Source organism: Myotis lucifugus, unplaced genomic scaffold, assembly GCF_000147115.1.
Source record: "Myotis lucifugus unplaced genomic scaffold, Myoluc2.0 scaffold_182, whole genome shotgun sequence".
Lineage (NCBI taxonomy): Eukaryota > Metazoa > Chordata > Mammalia > Chiroptera > Vespertilionidae > Myotis > Myotis lucifugus.
Window position 1 is genome coordinate 444,313 of NW_005871230.1, and position 13,841 is coordinate 458,153.

At 49.3% G+C, this 13,841-nt stretch overlaps 1 protein-coding gene across 3 annotated transcripts in view; it reads left to right on the forward strand.

Moving 5' to 3' along the window:
- Positions 1–13,565, forward strand: part of LEF1 (lymphoid enhancer binding factor 1) — a 109,768-nt gene extending 96,203 nt beyond the window's left edge. For all 3 annotated transcript variants that reach the window (XM_014462481.2, XM_023760458.1, XM_006096583.3), the window contains one exon: positions 12,601–13,565. Coding sequence is in view for 1 of the 3 variants with exons in the window: in XM_023760458.1 (XP_023616226.1) it covers positions 12,601–12,680 (80 nt within the window). In the remaining 2 variants the exon portion in view is untranslated. The remainder of the gene's footprint in view (positions 1–12,600) is intronic.
- The last annotated feature ends 276 nt before the right edge of the window (positions 13,566–13,841 follow it).

The following is a 13,841-nucleotide window of genomic DNA, read 5'->3' on the forward strand; positions in this document are numbered from 1 at the left end:
AACCATTGCTAGATCTCCCTCTACTATTTGCAAGTAATACTCATCTCATTTCTTTTTGCTCTAAAATTATTTTTGACCACATAACCACCAGCCCAGGGAACCTGCCTTGTACACTGACTTGGTCTTTGCTAAGTTTTTCAAAACGTAGTGTGTCCGCATTTTCTCCCAGTGACAGTTCTCGAAGGAGCCACCTTGGATTCTGCTGTCTCTCTAGCAGCCACATCCAGGTGCTGTCCGTTCTGTCTCTTGGGTCTGTCTGGCTTTCCTCTCTCACTTGCCACAGCCCAGCTCGGAGCACAGACTTTCCATCGGATTACTGCAGTAGCCTTTGGGGCATTTTCCTGCCAGTTTCCAGAGGAATTTGCTCAAACACCGACTGATTATGTCACTTCCCAACTAAAACAGTCGGTGCTTTTCACCGCCCGTAGGATCAAGAGCAAACCACTTAGTGCTGCCCCACCTCTCCCCTCTCCTCAGAGTTCAGCCTTCAGCTGCTCTCTCTCCGCCCCTCCTGCCCTCCTGCCCTCCCGCCTGTCTTGTGAGTCCTGTGCTCAGGCCAGGCAGAGTTACTAGCGGTTCCCAGGTGGGTGCCGGCTGCTGCACGCACTGCCTTGTGCTTGGAGGGCCGGGTGCCTGAGTGGAGCGCTGGCCTGCAGACCATTTGGCTCTTGACTAGAACCAGGTGACTCCTACTTTGTCTTTAGAACTACATTTTGGTGCTGAAATGTCAATGGAGTTTCCCAAAGGAGCCAGCAGAGGTTTGGGAACCAAGTAGATCTGAATTTTAAATCCACCTTTTGCCTGGGCAATCTATTTCAGCTTTTTTTGTTTTTTTTAATCCTCACCAAACGATACGTTTTTTATTGATTTTAGAGAGAGAGGAAGGGAGGGAGAGACACACACATCAATGTGAGAGAGAAATATTGGTTGGCTGCCTCCTGAACGTGCCCTGACTGGGGATTGAACCTGAAACCTATGTATGTGCCCTGACCAGGAATTGAACCTGTAATCTTTTGGTGCATGGGATGATGCTCCAACCAACTGGGCCACCCGGCCAGGGCTCTACTTCAGCTTTTTCATCTTCGTTCTCCTCATCTATGAAATGGGGATGGTAACACCTGCCACCTGCAGTTGTTTCTGTGCCACAGGTGCCTGCCTTCCTCCTCCACCCTCACTGAGACCCGACTCAGGTGCTCTCTCCTCCGTGCAACTCCCTGATCTTACTCAGATTCCCAGGTTCTTCAGCATCCCATCACGGTAGTTCTGTGATATCAAAAGTCTTCTAACCCTGGCCAGGTAGCTCAGTTGCTTAGAGCATTGTCCCCACCTAGGAAGGTTGTGGGTTCAATCCCCAGTCAGGGCACATATAAGAATCAACCAATGAATGCATAAATGAATAGAACAACAAATCTCTCTCAAAATCATTTAAAACACAACTCTTCTAAACTAATGCAGAGAGGCAGGCTTTTCTCTGAGTGAAAAGAGGGCCATTCCTGCATCAAGGTGTCCAAACAAAGAATCCAAAAAATGTCACAGATGCTCACCTTTAATTCAGCCTGACAGCTACGATCCGAGGACCTATTCTGAGGCCTCCCCACTTGGTGATGAGGAGCAAGGAGCAGAAAGATGACTTTATCGCCGGCCCTGCCTCCAGAAGCTCATGGCTTCTATCATAATAGAAGTAATTCTAGTAACCATCACACACACGAGCTTGTGTGGGATTTTTTGCACTCCTTTTAAATACTGACGCAGGTCTGGACAGCAGTCTTTCCTTCTGTGCTCTTCCCCCAAAGGGGAGATCCTCCAAAGTGCAGTGTGCTGAGGACTGACCTTCACAGACTCGCTCCACCTTCTGTTTGCAGCAAAATCTCTAATGCTGTTTCTATTAAAAACCATGGGAAATGTATTACTATATTTCAGAGTTTGTATTTGGTTTTGTGTCCTTATTGATTAACATTACCTAGTATTTTCCATTAGAAGATTAAGCAGAGTTTGTGTCCTAGAGTGAGTGTATCCCAATCAACTTTTTTAAAAAAAATAAGTCATAACTATCATTGTGCTTTCTTGTCACTTTTTCTAAAGTTAAGGTGTCCTCTCTAATCTGTCCCAGAAGAAAACAAAATAAAGTGGGCCCCACCCTCTTCCAGCCAAAATTCCCACCAGCTGCTTGTGGGGCTCCAGACGGTGGGGCTTCCCTGGCTGCTGGGCCATCCTTCAGCCTTTGAAGTCACTGTCCCCTCACTGTCCTGCTTCGGAGCGCTGCGCTGGTGGTCCCTTGATAAGAATTACTGAGCAGCCCTAGCTGGTTTGGCTCGGTGGATAGAGCATTGGCCAGTGGACTAAAGGGTCCCGGGTTCGATTCCAGTCAAGGGCACATGCCTGGGTTGTGGCCTCGATCCCCAGTAGGGGGAGTGCAGGAGGCAGCCTATCAATGATTCTCTCTCATCATTGATGTTTCTATCTCTCTCTCCTTCTCCCTTCCTCTCGGAAATCAATAAAAAATATATACATATATAAATATAAATAAATATATAGAGAGAGCAGAAAGGAGCTAAGACTTGCATTCATAAAGATTTCAGTAAATTACGAATAATATCTCTGCTCTTCCCCCACCTTCTCTTTGTGTTAGGAATTCAGGAACTGTGATAGGTATAGTAGTTGACTTGTTTCGTCATCATTCAGCAGGCACTGAGCACCCAACGGAAGCCAGGCTGTGAGAGCCCTGGAAGTAGAGTGCTGGAGGAGGCGCGGGAGCTCCCTGCTCTCACGGTGCTCATACTGCTGCGTGCCGGGTGGTTGATGAAGAATGAATGGGAAGTATATGCGCTGTAATCAAAATGAAGCGGGGATTGTGCTTGGTGTCTGCTTCAGGCTGGCTGCTCAGAAAGGGTCTTTCTGAAGATGTAACACTTGGGGACACCCAGTTGTTACCCCTGAGAAATGGAGGGTGTTGTGTGTATGGTTCTGAAATAGAGCAGTGGCAAAGCAAGGAAAGGCAAGGAAAGAGGAGTGAGGCCCCGGCCCCTCACGTCACCCCTGAGTAAGCTGTGGGGCCTGGGGCGGGTCATTTCCAATCAGTGTCCCTCTGGCTCCTCGCGTGGCAGGACTGAGAGGGCTCCGACCAGCTTCCTAGTCTGCTTTGCTCCCCGTGGTCTGCACTGCCTCCCAGTGTTGTCAGAGAGACTCCGGTCTCTTTTATATTCACTAGTCTGCAGTCTGCATTCTGTGCCTGGGTGGTTTGTAACCATTACACACCTGTGTGATCTCGGATGACTTGTACCCACGGTGGCTGTGTTCTGTTCCTGCAAAGGTCGCCCTGCCTACCCCCTTCTCCCCAGGCCAGGGCCTGGATGCTCTGCTTCTATGGGTTTGATTCTCCGCTGACATGATCAAGTGGCTCCATTTGACAGTCTTGAGTCATGCTAGTGCTGGCTTCACCTTAGATCCAAACCAAAGACAGATAAAACATGTAATTAGAATCAATCATGCCGAAACCGGTTTGGCTCAGTGGATAGAGCGTCGGCCTGCGGACTGAAAGGTCCCAGGTTCGATTCCGGTCAAGGGCATGTACCTGGGTTGCGGGCACATCCCCAGTAGGAGATGTGCAGGAGGCAGCTGATCGATGTTTCTCTCTCATCGATGTTTCTAACTCTCTATCTCTCTCCCTTCCTCTCTGTAAAAAATCAATAAAATATATTAAAAAAAAAAAAGAATCAATCATGTGGGTAGTGCGATGTGAAAGTTCCCACGGCTGGTCTTCAGTTCTGAAGGGAAGTAACGGAGTATTAGCTAAGTCCTGCTGCTCCTCTCTATAGTCAGGTAAAGCTGATGGAGCACAGGGCCCAGGCAGGGGAGATGTCCTGACTCCAACAGGAAGAGTTTGTGTGTGTGTGTGTGTGTTTTATTTTTAATTGATTTCAAAGCGGAAAGGAGAGGAAGAGAAAGATAGAAACATCAATAAGAGAGGATCATTGATCGGCTGCCTCCTACATACCCCCTACTGGGGATTGAGCCTGCAACCCCGGCATGCGCCCAACCTGGAGTCGAACCCTGACCTCCTGGCTCACAGGTCAGTGCTCAACCACTGAGCCACACCGGCTGGGCCGGAAGATACTTTTTTGAGATGGTTTATTTCTCTTATGTACACAGTGAAACGTAACACTGTTTGGTGTCCTTAAAGAAAATCTTTCATCCATGTCTGTTGCTCAAACGCTAGAGACTCTCATGACTGAACTAGTATGGAACCATCAACTCAAAGGAAAATGCCCTGCTAACAAGGAAAAGGCTCTCTTCAGCGAACCAAAAAGCCCTCTGGAAGCTTGTGTTTCTACTCTTCAAAAGATAGGTTTCATTTAAAGCTTCCCCTTTTGCTGATGGGAAATGCCACTGCAGTCGCCTCATGCAGACCGAGATAGAACCTGGCGATTAAGCAGTTCCTGTGCCCCCAGCTGTGTCCCCGTTTCCCGTGTGCTTCCACTTGGGGTCTTAGGAGAAGAGTGTTTACTCTGGTGAAATCGTGCTGAAACACAGAACTGGCGTTCACCCCGTCGCTATACCTTGCACAGCTTCCAGGATAATTAGCAGTGGGATCTGTAAGAGACATTCTTCTAGGTTGGAGTGATTCCCAAGCTGTGGGTCTTTCACGAAAGCCCAGTTCATCCTTAGCTTTTGGGCTGTGGGAATGCTGGGAGCGCAGGGCCACAGGGGATGAGACTGCACACGTTCTCCTCAGGCCCAACTGGAAGGCAAGTATCATGAATGCCAATCATTTGTGTGTTTTTTGTTGTTTCCTTTTTAAAAAATATTTTTATTGACTTCAGAGAGGAAGGGGAGAGGGAGAGAGAAACATCAACGATGAGAGAGAATCGTTGATCGGCTGCCTCCTGCACACCCCACACTGAGGATCTAGCCTGCAACCCGGGCATGTGCCCTGACCGGGAATCAAACCGGGACCTCCTGGTTCATAGGTCAACATTCAACCATTGAGCTACACCAGCTGGGCTAATCGTTTGTTTATTCTCTGCAAATATACAGTGAGGACGACTCCTACAAGAACTGCATTAGGCAATGGGGGGGGGGGGGGTCCTTGCTAGCCCTGTCCCTTCCTGGCATGCTCCCAGTTTAAGAAGATGCAGATGTACAAATGGGTAATTAGAAAATAATATGCTTTGTGCTAGGAAGGAGGCGCATGCAGTGCATTATGTAAGCATAAAGAGAACAGGAAGTACGTAAATCAGAGTGAGATGGGGGAAGGCTTCCTAGAAGAGGCAGCACTTGAGCTGCTCTGTCACGAGGGAATTCTTGGGTTTGATAGAACAGGGATCAAGTTGCTGTGAGCTTCCAGTGTTTTGGTTCATGTTTGATTTGGAACACGTAACATCTCAAGCGTTTGTCAGAAGTCAGAGATTATCCTCAAAGACTGAATTTCCTTTCCTGAGCTAATCAAGATTCATACGGAATTAAAGAAGCCAAGAATTAGAATTTTTTTTAGAGAGGATTATCATTCTGAGTTTACTAATTTAAAAATGTAACCTCACAACTTGGTTAGTAACTTTAGCAGAACAAATACCAAAAAAAAGCCCACCATCTTAAAATTATATAGACTGAGAAGATATTCTAGTGATATTTTGATGTATTTTCTTTGATTATATAACCTCAAAGAACTAGTTTAGAAGTAGAAACATGCTATCTCTAAAAAAGCAAAAAACCTCCGGTTCAATGCAGACACAGATGCACACAGGTGCTCGGTACAGACACACCTGCTTTCGGCTTTATCGCGTATACTCGCTAACCTGAAAAATTAAAGTGTTTTTACTTTAACCTTTATTTTTCTGGAGCCAAGAGGTATGTAGGGGAGGTAGTTTCTAGTACAGTATAGAATGCAATAGCTGTTTGTGCAGTGCTTGGATTTATATGTTTAAGAAAATTGTTCTAGCTTTCTGTTTGATGGTGGTATTTGCGAGCCTGGCGAGGTGGTTAGGGACAGGGAACCTGGGGTCCCTGGGTCCTGTGAGGCCTCCCTACAGAGCAGCCTGACCACAGAGTGGAACAGAGACATCCTCAGGGCGGGTGATAGTACTGGAGCCTGGGTCTCTCAGGACCCCGCCTGAAGCCAGGAGTACCCTGCCCTGGAGTCAGGGAGTGGACTAGATATTTTCAGTGGTCTTGTTGAGAAAAACGTTTATTTCAGACTAGTGTCCCAGTGCACGGATTCGTGCACATGGAAAGAAAATTAATTAGCGGGAATATTTTAATATACACTTAGGCACTGAGTGTGTCAGGCACTGAGCAGGGGACACGGGCGTTGAGGGCTTTTGGAAAGGGAAGCTCAACCATTGAGCTACACCAGCTGGGCTGATTGTTCATGAAATTGAATAAAGATCAGTGGTGCTGCGCGGCTCCCGTGGGCCCGAGTCAGCGTGTCCTGGGAAAACGTGTGCACCTGTTCCACCTGCCTGGTCGTTCAAATGGAGGCCTTGCCCAGGGGCACCTCTGCCATTTCCTCAGCGCTCGGATCCTGGTAGCGTGTCATTTGCCTTGTCAGGACCGACGGTTTACTCTGAGCAGGAAGTGGAGGTCTCGGTGGCCCGGAGAGGCTCACGCTCAGCCCCTGCCCTGGGCATGCTCCTGTCTGAGATGGTGGCCTGCCTGTGCCTTCCCTCCTCTTGTTTGCCCACAATCCCTGCTAAACTTGTCCCAGCTGACACTTGACTACAATGTTCCTTATTAGGGACTCCGTGATGAGAACATTCAATAAGGAAAGTGACATCTGCAAGTAAGGGCAGGCCTGGTCACACTGTCTTAAATAGAGACGCTGCCTGGGGGCACTGGCTGGGCCACACCGTATGTGGACTGCGGGTGTTCAGATCCTGCCCCTTCTGCAGGATGCCTTCTGCGCGCTGCTGTGGGCACCTCGAGATCACAAGGAGTGCAAGAACCCATGCTAGCGTGAGCAGGGCAGGAAATCTATTTTAAGGAAACAGGAGCATCTTGTGGAAGCCAGACAGTTGGGCTGAGGAGAGGACTAGAGGGTGGGTGGCCTGGGAAAGCTGTCCAAGGTTCTTCCTGCCTCTTACGTCCGTCCCTCCCTGACAATTGCTCCATTCTCCCTCCTGCAGATTGACTTCCTGAGTTCTTTGATCCTCAGGCCAGAACTCCCAAGCTTAGGTGTTGTTACAATCTCCGTCTCCCAAAGGGATGGCGATTCTTTCCAACCCCAGGGAAGGGGCTCTGGTTGGCCCAGCGAGCTCAGACAGACTTCTGCCCGACCCGTCGTCAGCTGTGGCCAGAGGAGGTGGTCACGCTGTACAGGTGCTGTCAGGGCTCACTGCTCTAGCCTGGGAGTGAGGAGTGGGCATGAGAGGAGCTTGAGGCAGCAGCCCACAGGTGTGCACTGCAGCTCTGTAGTTGCTGCGGCCCTGCCTGTTAGCTCAGCAGACAGGGTGGTTTTATCTGGACAGCCATGCATTAGGGAAGACACTGGCGGGGGGGGGGGGGGGGCACGGTTGCCCACCTGGTGAAAGACTTTGAAATCTTGGCTGTACTGCGGTGTCCTTGCCATCAATCCCTCTTCCTTCTTTCCTGGCCCAAAGAGCTGGCATTGTGTGCGAGTTGCCGTGGGCAACAGAAATGGGGAACCAGACCCTTGGCTCTCAATGTTGATCACGTGCCATTAAAATATAGGAGGGAGAGAAGTGTGAGGCTCGTTCAACCCTCGTAAGACACGTAATACTTGGTATTGTCCATGAAACTGAATAAAGATCAATGCACAGAATAGTTGATAGAAAAAAAGTATTTTGGACACATTTCTTTTTAATCAGAAAGCTTTTCTCACTGAGCCATCTGGATTTATAAAGGAAATCAGCCCTTCTGAATAAGGGGGTTTCCCAGAGAACTCTAGGTTTGCCTTTTATTTAAGTTAACAAAGTATGTAATGGTTAACTCTTTTGGGTGTAGCTCTGCCTTCTTCAACAGAATACGTGGAAATTAAATATTTCTTCATACCTCCTATCATTATTCCACAGTGCACGTATGTGACATATATAGTACATGCTAATGAGGAATTGGTGCTGTTGGCCAATATTCTTAATGACCCCTGTCATGTTGGATTTTTAAAACTCTGCTCTTGCCCTGGCCGGTGGCTCAGTTGGCTGGAGTGTCTTCTGGTACACCAAACGGTCGTGGGCTTGATTCTCTGTCAGGGCACATACCTAGGTTGCAGGTTCGACCCCCAGTCAGGTTGCACGCAGGAGGCAACCAATCCAAGTTCTCTCTCACATCCATGTCTCTATCACCCTCTTCCTCTCTCTCTCAAAATCAATTTAAAAATAAACAGATCCTTGGGTGAGGATTAAAAAAAATTGTTTTAAAATCTGATCTTTGTAGTTTGTGCCTTCCTTTTCTGCCTGAGACTCTACCCCTCTTGGACAGTAATATGCGCCTTCTGACATTATGTGGATCTGGAATGAGAAGAAGCTTATTTAAATAATATATAATTGAAAAGTACATGGGGCCCAGTTGGCGCGTGGCGGCTGCTCTGATGAGGAAGGGTAGTTTGTGCTGTTTGTGGGGATGAACTTGCCAGCACTGAGATAGCTTGAGGCTCTGCCACGCTCTCGCCTTCAGCTGTGTTCTTTGGAACCGAAGCTGCCAGGTTCACAGACAGCCAGGTGAGGGGGGCGGTTCTGCCAAAGCTGTCCGTGCACTGCAGGAAGCTGCTTTGTTCTTTTTGACAGACTGAGGAGAAAGGTGTGGTGGAGAGAACATATGCTCAGGGCTCAAAAGCTAATCCTGCCACCTGTGGGGGGTGACCTCAGGCATGTTGCTTAACCTCACCCAGCCCCCATTTCCTTATCTGTAAGTGATGATTACATGACACTGTACATGTCAAGTACTTGCCAGGGCCTGGCACACCCGTGCTTGGCGGACACTGCTTTTCTTTCCCCCTCACCCGCTTCTTGCAGACAAGGCCTCCTCGGAATCAGCGAGGCTGTGACCCACAGGGAGCCAGGAGGCCTGGGTTCTCTCGGGGGGTCACCTGGGATCTGCCCCCTGATGACCGTATGCCTCCGCCTCCTCTGAAACTACGGCCGGACTAGCTCCGTCCTGCTTGCTTCCTGCTCTGGAAGGAGGCACGTCTCGCCTGACATACATGACATTGCGCAAGGCGGGAGTTCACACCCTGACATCACAGGCTTTTGTCAGTTTGCCCTGCGGCAGGGCTGAAACTTCGACAGTTGGCGTGAGGTGTGCAGTGTGCTGCTGTAAGGCGAACTTCGCAATTCAAACCTGCCTCTGTTCACCTCACAGGCACCTCTCCTCGGATTTCATGTCATAACTTTAGAACATTTGCAGTTCCTGTTCCTGGCTCGTCACATTTGGGTGGAGGATGAAGGAAGGGTTTTTTTATTCCAATCTTTGAACCTTCTTCACCATTTCTGAGCAAGGACATGATACTACATGACACCAAGGCGCTGGGGGAGGTCTTGACATCTTCCTACAGCCCCGCTCCGGGGCCCCACGGAGGAGCGCGTCCCTCTCACATGCGTCCTCCCTGGGGAAGGTGTGGGCTGGCAAAGCATCAGCTTCATAGACTCTCCTGTTAGAGCTGATGGAGCAGGAACGACACCCTTTCTCTTCACTTCTGAGTCAAACCTAGAAAGCTCTCACGCCTCAGAGTCAGTGCTAGTTCTCCCTCCATCTTGAAACCTTTGGGCTTCTGGTTCCATCTGGTTAGTGGGATATTTTGTCAAGACTGGTGTTTGGTCCAGGAGAGAGAACATCATGGGTTTCAGCTGGGGGAGGCGGTCGCCTTGTGCCTCCTGGGAATCCACTGTCCAGAGGGCCCACCCTCGGGAGTGACTCCCGCTGGAGGAGCCTGAGCTCTGACACACACAGAGGGCTCCCTGGCTCCCTTTGAAGTGGGCGTCTAATTGCGGCTTTGATTGCACAGATTTCACTGGTGGGTTGGGCTGCGCCGGGGCTCGCCTGGCCTGGCCCAGCCCCCAGTGGAGCCTTAGATGTGGGAAGTCTCTAGTCTCCCAGCACCATGCCTGTGGTTTCTTGAAAAGACTCTTGATTTGACCAGTGTTATATCAGTGAAGCAACCCTGTCAGCCCCCATTGGTCCCACTTGGAGGTAAGACTTGGTCTGCCCTGACAGCCCTGTGTTTATAGGAGCAACCAGGTTCGGACCGCCATACCGGAGAGTTGAGGCAGTTTCTTTGCCCGTGTACTTAATGTTCGTGCCTCTGTTAGGAAAGTGTCCCGGTGGGGGCGAGCTGCTTTTTGTCCGTTGTACAGAGGACTCTGAAGCCAGCTTTCCCAGAGGAATTGAGGGAGGACACAGAATGAATCAGCGGCGGGGAAGCGTGTGGCTACCTGGGGAAGAAACGGCTTCGTCAGATGCCGACATTCCTTCGGGAGGTGCACGTCACCCCTGTGGTGGACGGCCCCCCGGACAGCCAGGCTTGTTCTGACACTTGTGTTAGTGCTGTGCTCAGCTCAGGAGGAGAGGAGGCGGCCCACTGGGGTGAGGTCAGAGGGGAAAGGGCGCCTCAGAGAGCCGAAGTGGGGGTGCTATAGACTGGCAGGTGTCCAGCCCTGCTCAAGGAGTAGGGCCACCGCAGGGCCGCGGAGGTCTGGACCTCATGACCTCATAGTCAGACTGTGGCTGGGATGAGGGACGGATCCCAACAGAGGGACAGTGTGTCTCCTTCAGCCTGCAGATGACCTGAGGCCGGCTCATCTGCCGCGGCACGAGCCTGGCCCAGTGCTGGGGTTCTTATTGCAGCATCAAGAAGGGTTCAGCAATCTGGAGAAGGCTGTGCGTAGATTGAGGAGGAGTCCAGAGACCAAACATAATTTTGAAAGGCATTTGGGGGTCAGAGGAGCTTAGCTAAAGGAGCTAAGTTCTAAGATCTCGAGTCTTAGGTCTCCTCGTCCCCGGACCCCATGCTTTTTATTAACACAATTTGTCCTGAGGCGAGGCAGAGATATACACTTCAAAGGGTCAGGGTTTGGTACAGAGTCCATTGTCGGAAATGGAAGAATTAGCCTACGGCTGTTCAGGTGTTTGGCCAGTAGGAGGCAATGACATGTAGATTAAGATGCCCTGAGCTGTCTGGCAGCCACAATCAATTTAATGTATCCTATTCAGGTTTGGAGAAATGCCTTCAGCCATTCCCAGATGCAGCCCTGCTGTCATGCTGGAATTGGTCTCCGGCAGCCCAGGGCTGCAGGCCGTCCGCACACATTAGAAAACCACAAGGCGGCAGTGTTTTCCTGTCACAGGGGAAAGGGGCGTTTGGCAGGAGGACAGGCATGGACATTGTCCTCAGTGGACAGCACTCTGTGGCTAACTGCCCTCTGTTTGGTCGCTTTCTATTTTCAGTAACTACCCAGATACACAGATAGTTTCTGCGCAGTTTCAATGAGTCCTTTTGAGGCCGGTCATCCCGGGAGCAGCTGGTGTTCCCCGGGCTCACCGTGCACCAGGCTCACAGGCCTGCACCTCAGGCGCTGGCCTCGCCTGCCCTCCCGGTCCCCACTCCACGGAGCACTCTCCTTCCGTGAACAGCACTTGACAGACTGCAAACCTCCCACCCCAAGTTCAGTTTTCATTATGAAACTATTTCAAAGCTTCCTTCTATTTCTCCTCTAAGTCTCTCTCCACTCAAAAAGCATCAAGAAATTCACTATTAGAATTAATTTTTTGAAGAAAACTTCTTCTGGTAACAAGGACAGCACAAACACGAATATTGGGATTCATCTGCGATGGCCAGGGACCCAGGTCGTCTGCCTGGGGTGGCCCCCCCAGGTTCCTTCCCGGGTGAAGGAACCAAACTTCGGCATGCTTTCACTTTCCCTGCATCTTTGTCTCATCCTGGTACAGTGTTTATATTTTATTTTTAGTTGCTTTAAAAAATCTCATCTTAGGATTTGGGGATCCTTTGTGAAAGTCATTATCATCAGCAATATCTAACAACAGTTACTCAAACACTTGTCAAGTGTACAAACCAAGGCTAACATTAGAGATCTTAGTTATCGGGAAGAAAAAACGAGAGGACTGTAAGTCTGCAGTGAGACTGGAGAGGCCTATGCGCAGTGGACTTAGTGGTGGACGGAGCACGTGCCGGTCGCAGGGGCTGGCGGTGGGCGTGTGCCTGCAAGGGCTGATGGGAGCAGGGGTGAGTCCTGTGTAGGACAATCACACAGCCGATCCCCACAGTGCACAGAATACCCAAACACTTTAGAGAACAACTCTTCCCCTTATGTGGCCATTGCCCGCCACAGTTCATGTTTGTCCGTGATCCAATGTATTAAATGGATTTTTTTAAAAGTGTATTTCACATCATAACCTATACATGTATATACTTACATGGAACTAAAATAAATATTTCCGTAAAATACACTTACCTCTCACGTAGTCTGGGGCTACGGGGCTACCGTGGGGCAGTTTGTGTAGCCATCGCCACGTCAGCAGAGTGGATTCATTCCACGCAGAGATCCCAAGTCATGTCCTGTGTTCAGTAGAGGTGAAAGTCTTGTCCAGGCCTTAGGCAGAGTCTCATTAACAGCATCTCCTGTGTTCCTTCCTGAGGTGGAAAACGAAGCTCATTCCCAACGTGCAAAGCCAAGGCGGCGGCCCCGGGACCCCTCCTGGAGATGGAAGCTTGTTGAAACCCAGACTGTCTCCACGGCCTGCCCAGCCGACCCCAGAGGAGAACTGGCACCACCTTCACCCTGAGGTCACCGCTAGAGACACTGATCCACAGAGACAATCACTGCCGAACCCCTTTCATCCACTGCAAGAGCCAAGGTCCAAAATAAAGTGTAAAAAGTTTTTTAAAAGAAAATTCAGCAGCACATGAGAATGCCAGCAGGCCCTGGGTCCGCTGAGCCACTCTCCTCCCTGCGTGTCCGCCGTGCACTTCCCAGAGCCTCTTGCATCCATACCTGTCACCTCTTGGCAAGGATGGTGACTTGGCTGCCCCCGCGGGCCTCGAGCACCTGGAGCCAGCAGCCAGCGCGGCCGTCAGCGTCCCCGCGGGAACGTGTGGCCGAGTTCCCTCTATGTCTCCGTCTTCACTTTTCCTTCTCTGCCTTTCTCCTGAAGCTTTTATTTAACAGCGCAAAAGGATCAAGTTTGCTTCCTTTTTTTTTTAAACTTGAATATTTTTTTAATTTACACTTTTTAGTTTTAATTTTCTTGTATATTTTGCTAGCTATGAGCTTTTAAGTAAAATTCAAAGATCTGAAAAAGTTGGGAATAAAAAGGGACTGAAAAGAAGCCACTGTTTTTTGGGCAACATCTTGTCCAGTAAGTGGCCACGTCCACTCTGCTGGTTGCAGTCGGCAGTGCTATTCCATTTTATTTTTCTTCGGATCTCGTTTTTGTTTTTTTTAATGGTAAACCTTAACAGATACTTTCGGTAGTCCAGTTTGCAGTGAATTTTCATTTCTTTCCTTCTCACCCCTTCTTGTAAAAAGCCCAGCACTTGAATTGTTATTACTTTAAATGTTCTGTATTTGTATCTGTTTTTACTAGCCAATTAGTGGGATTTTATGCCAATGATCATTGATGTACCCTTTTTTTTTTTTTTAAATAGCAAGGCACAGCCTTTGCCCCAAACTGTCATCTAACGTTTGTCATTCCAGTTTGCGTTAACGTGCTGAGCATTTTTTAAAAGAAGCTTTGTAATAAAATTTTTTAAAGTGTAATTTTTTTTTTAAAGCGTGAAGTTCCTGATCATCTGGAGTTGGTGATGGTCAACTAACTCCACGGGCCAGGCCACAGCTGCTCTGTCCCCGACTGAGGGGCACTGCTGATGCAGCTTTAAA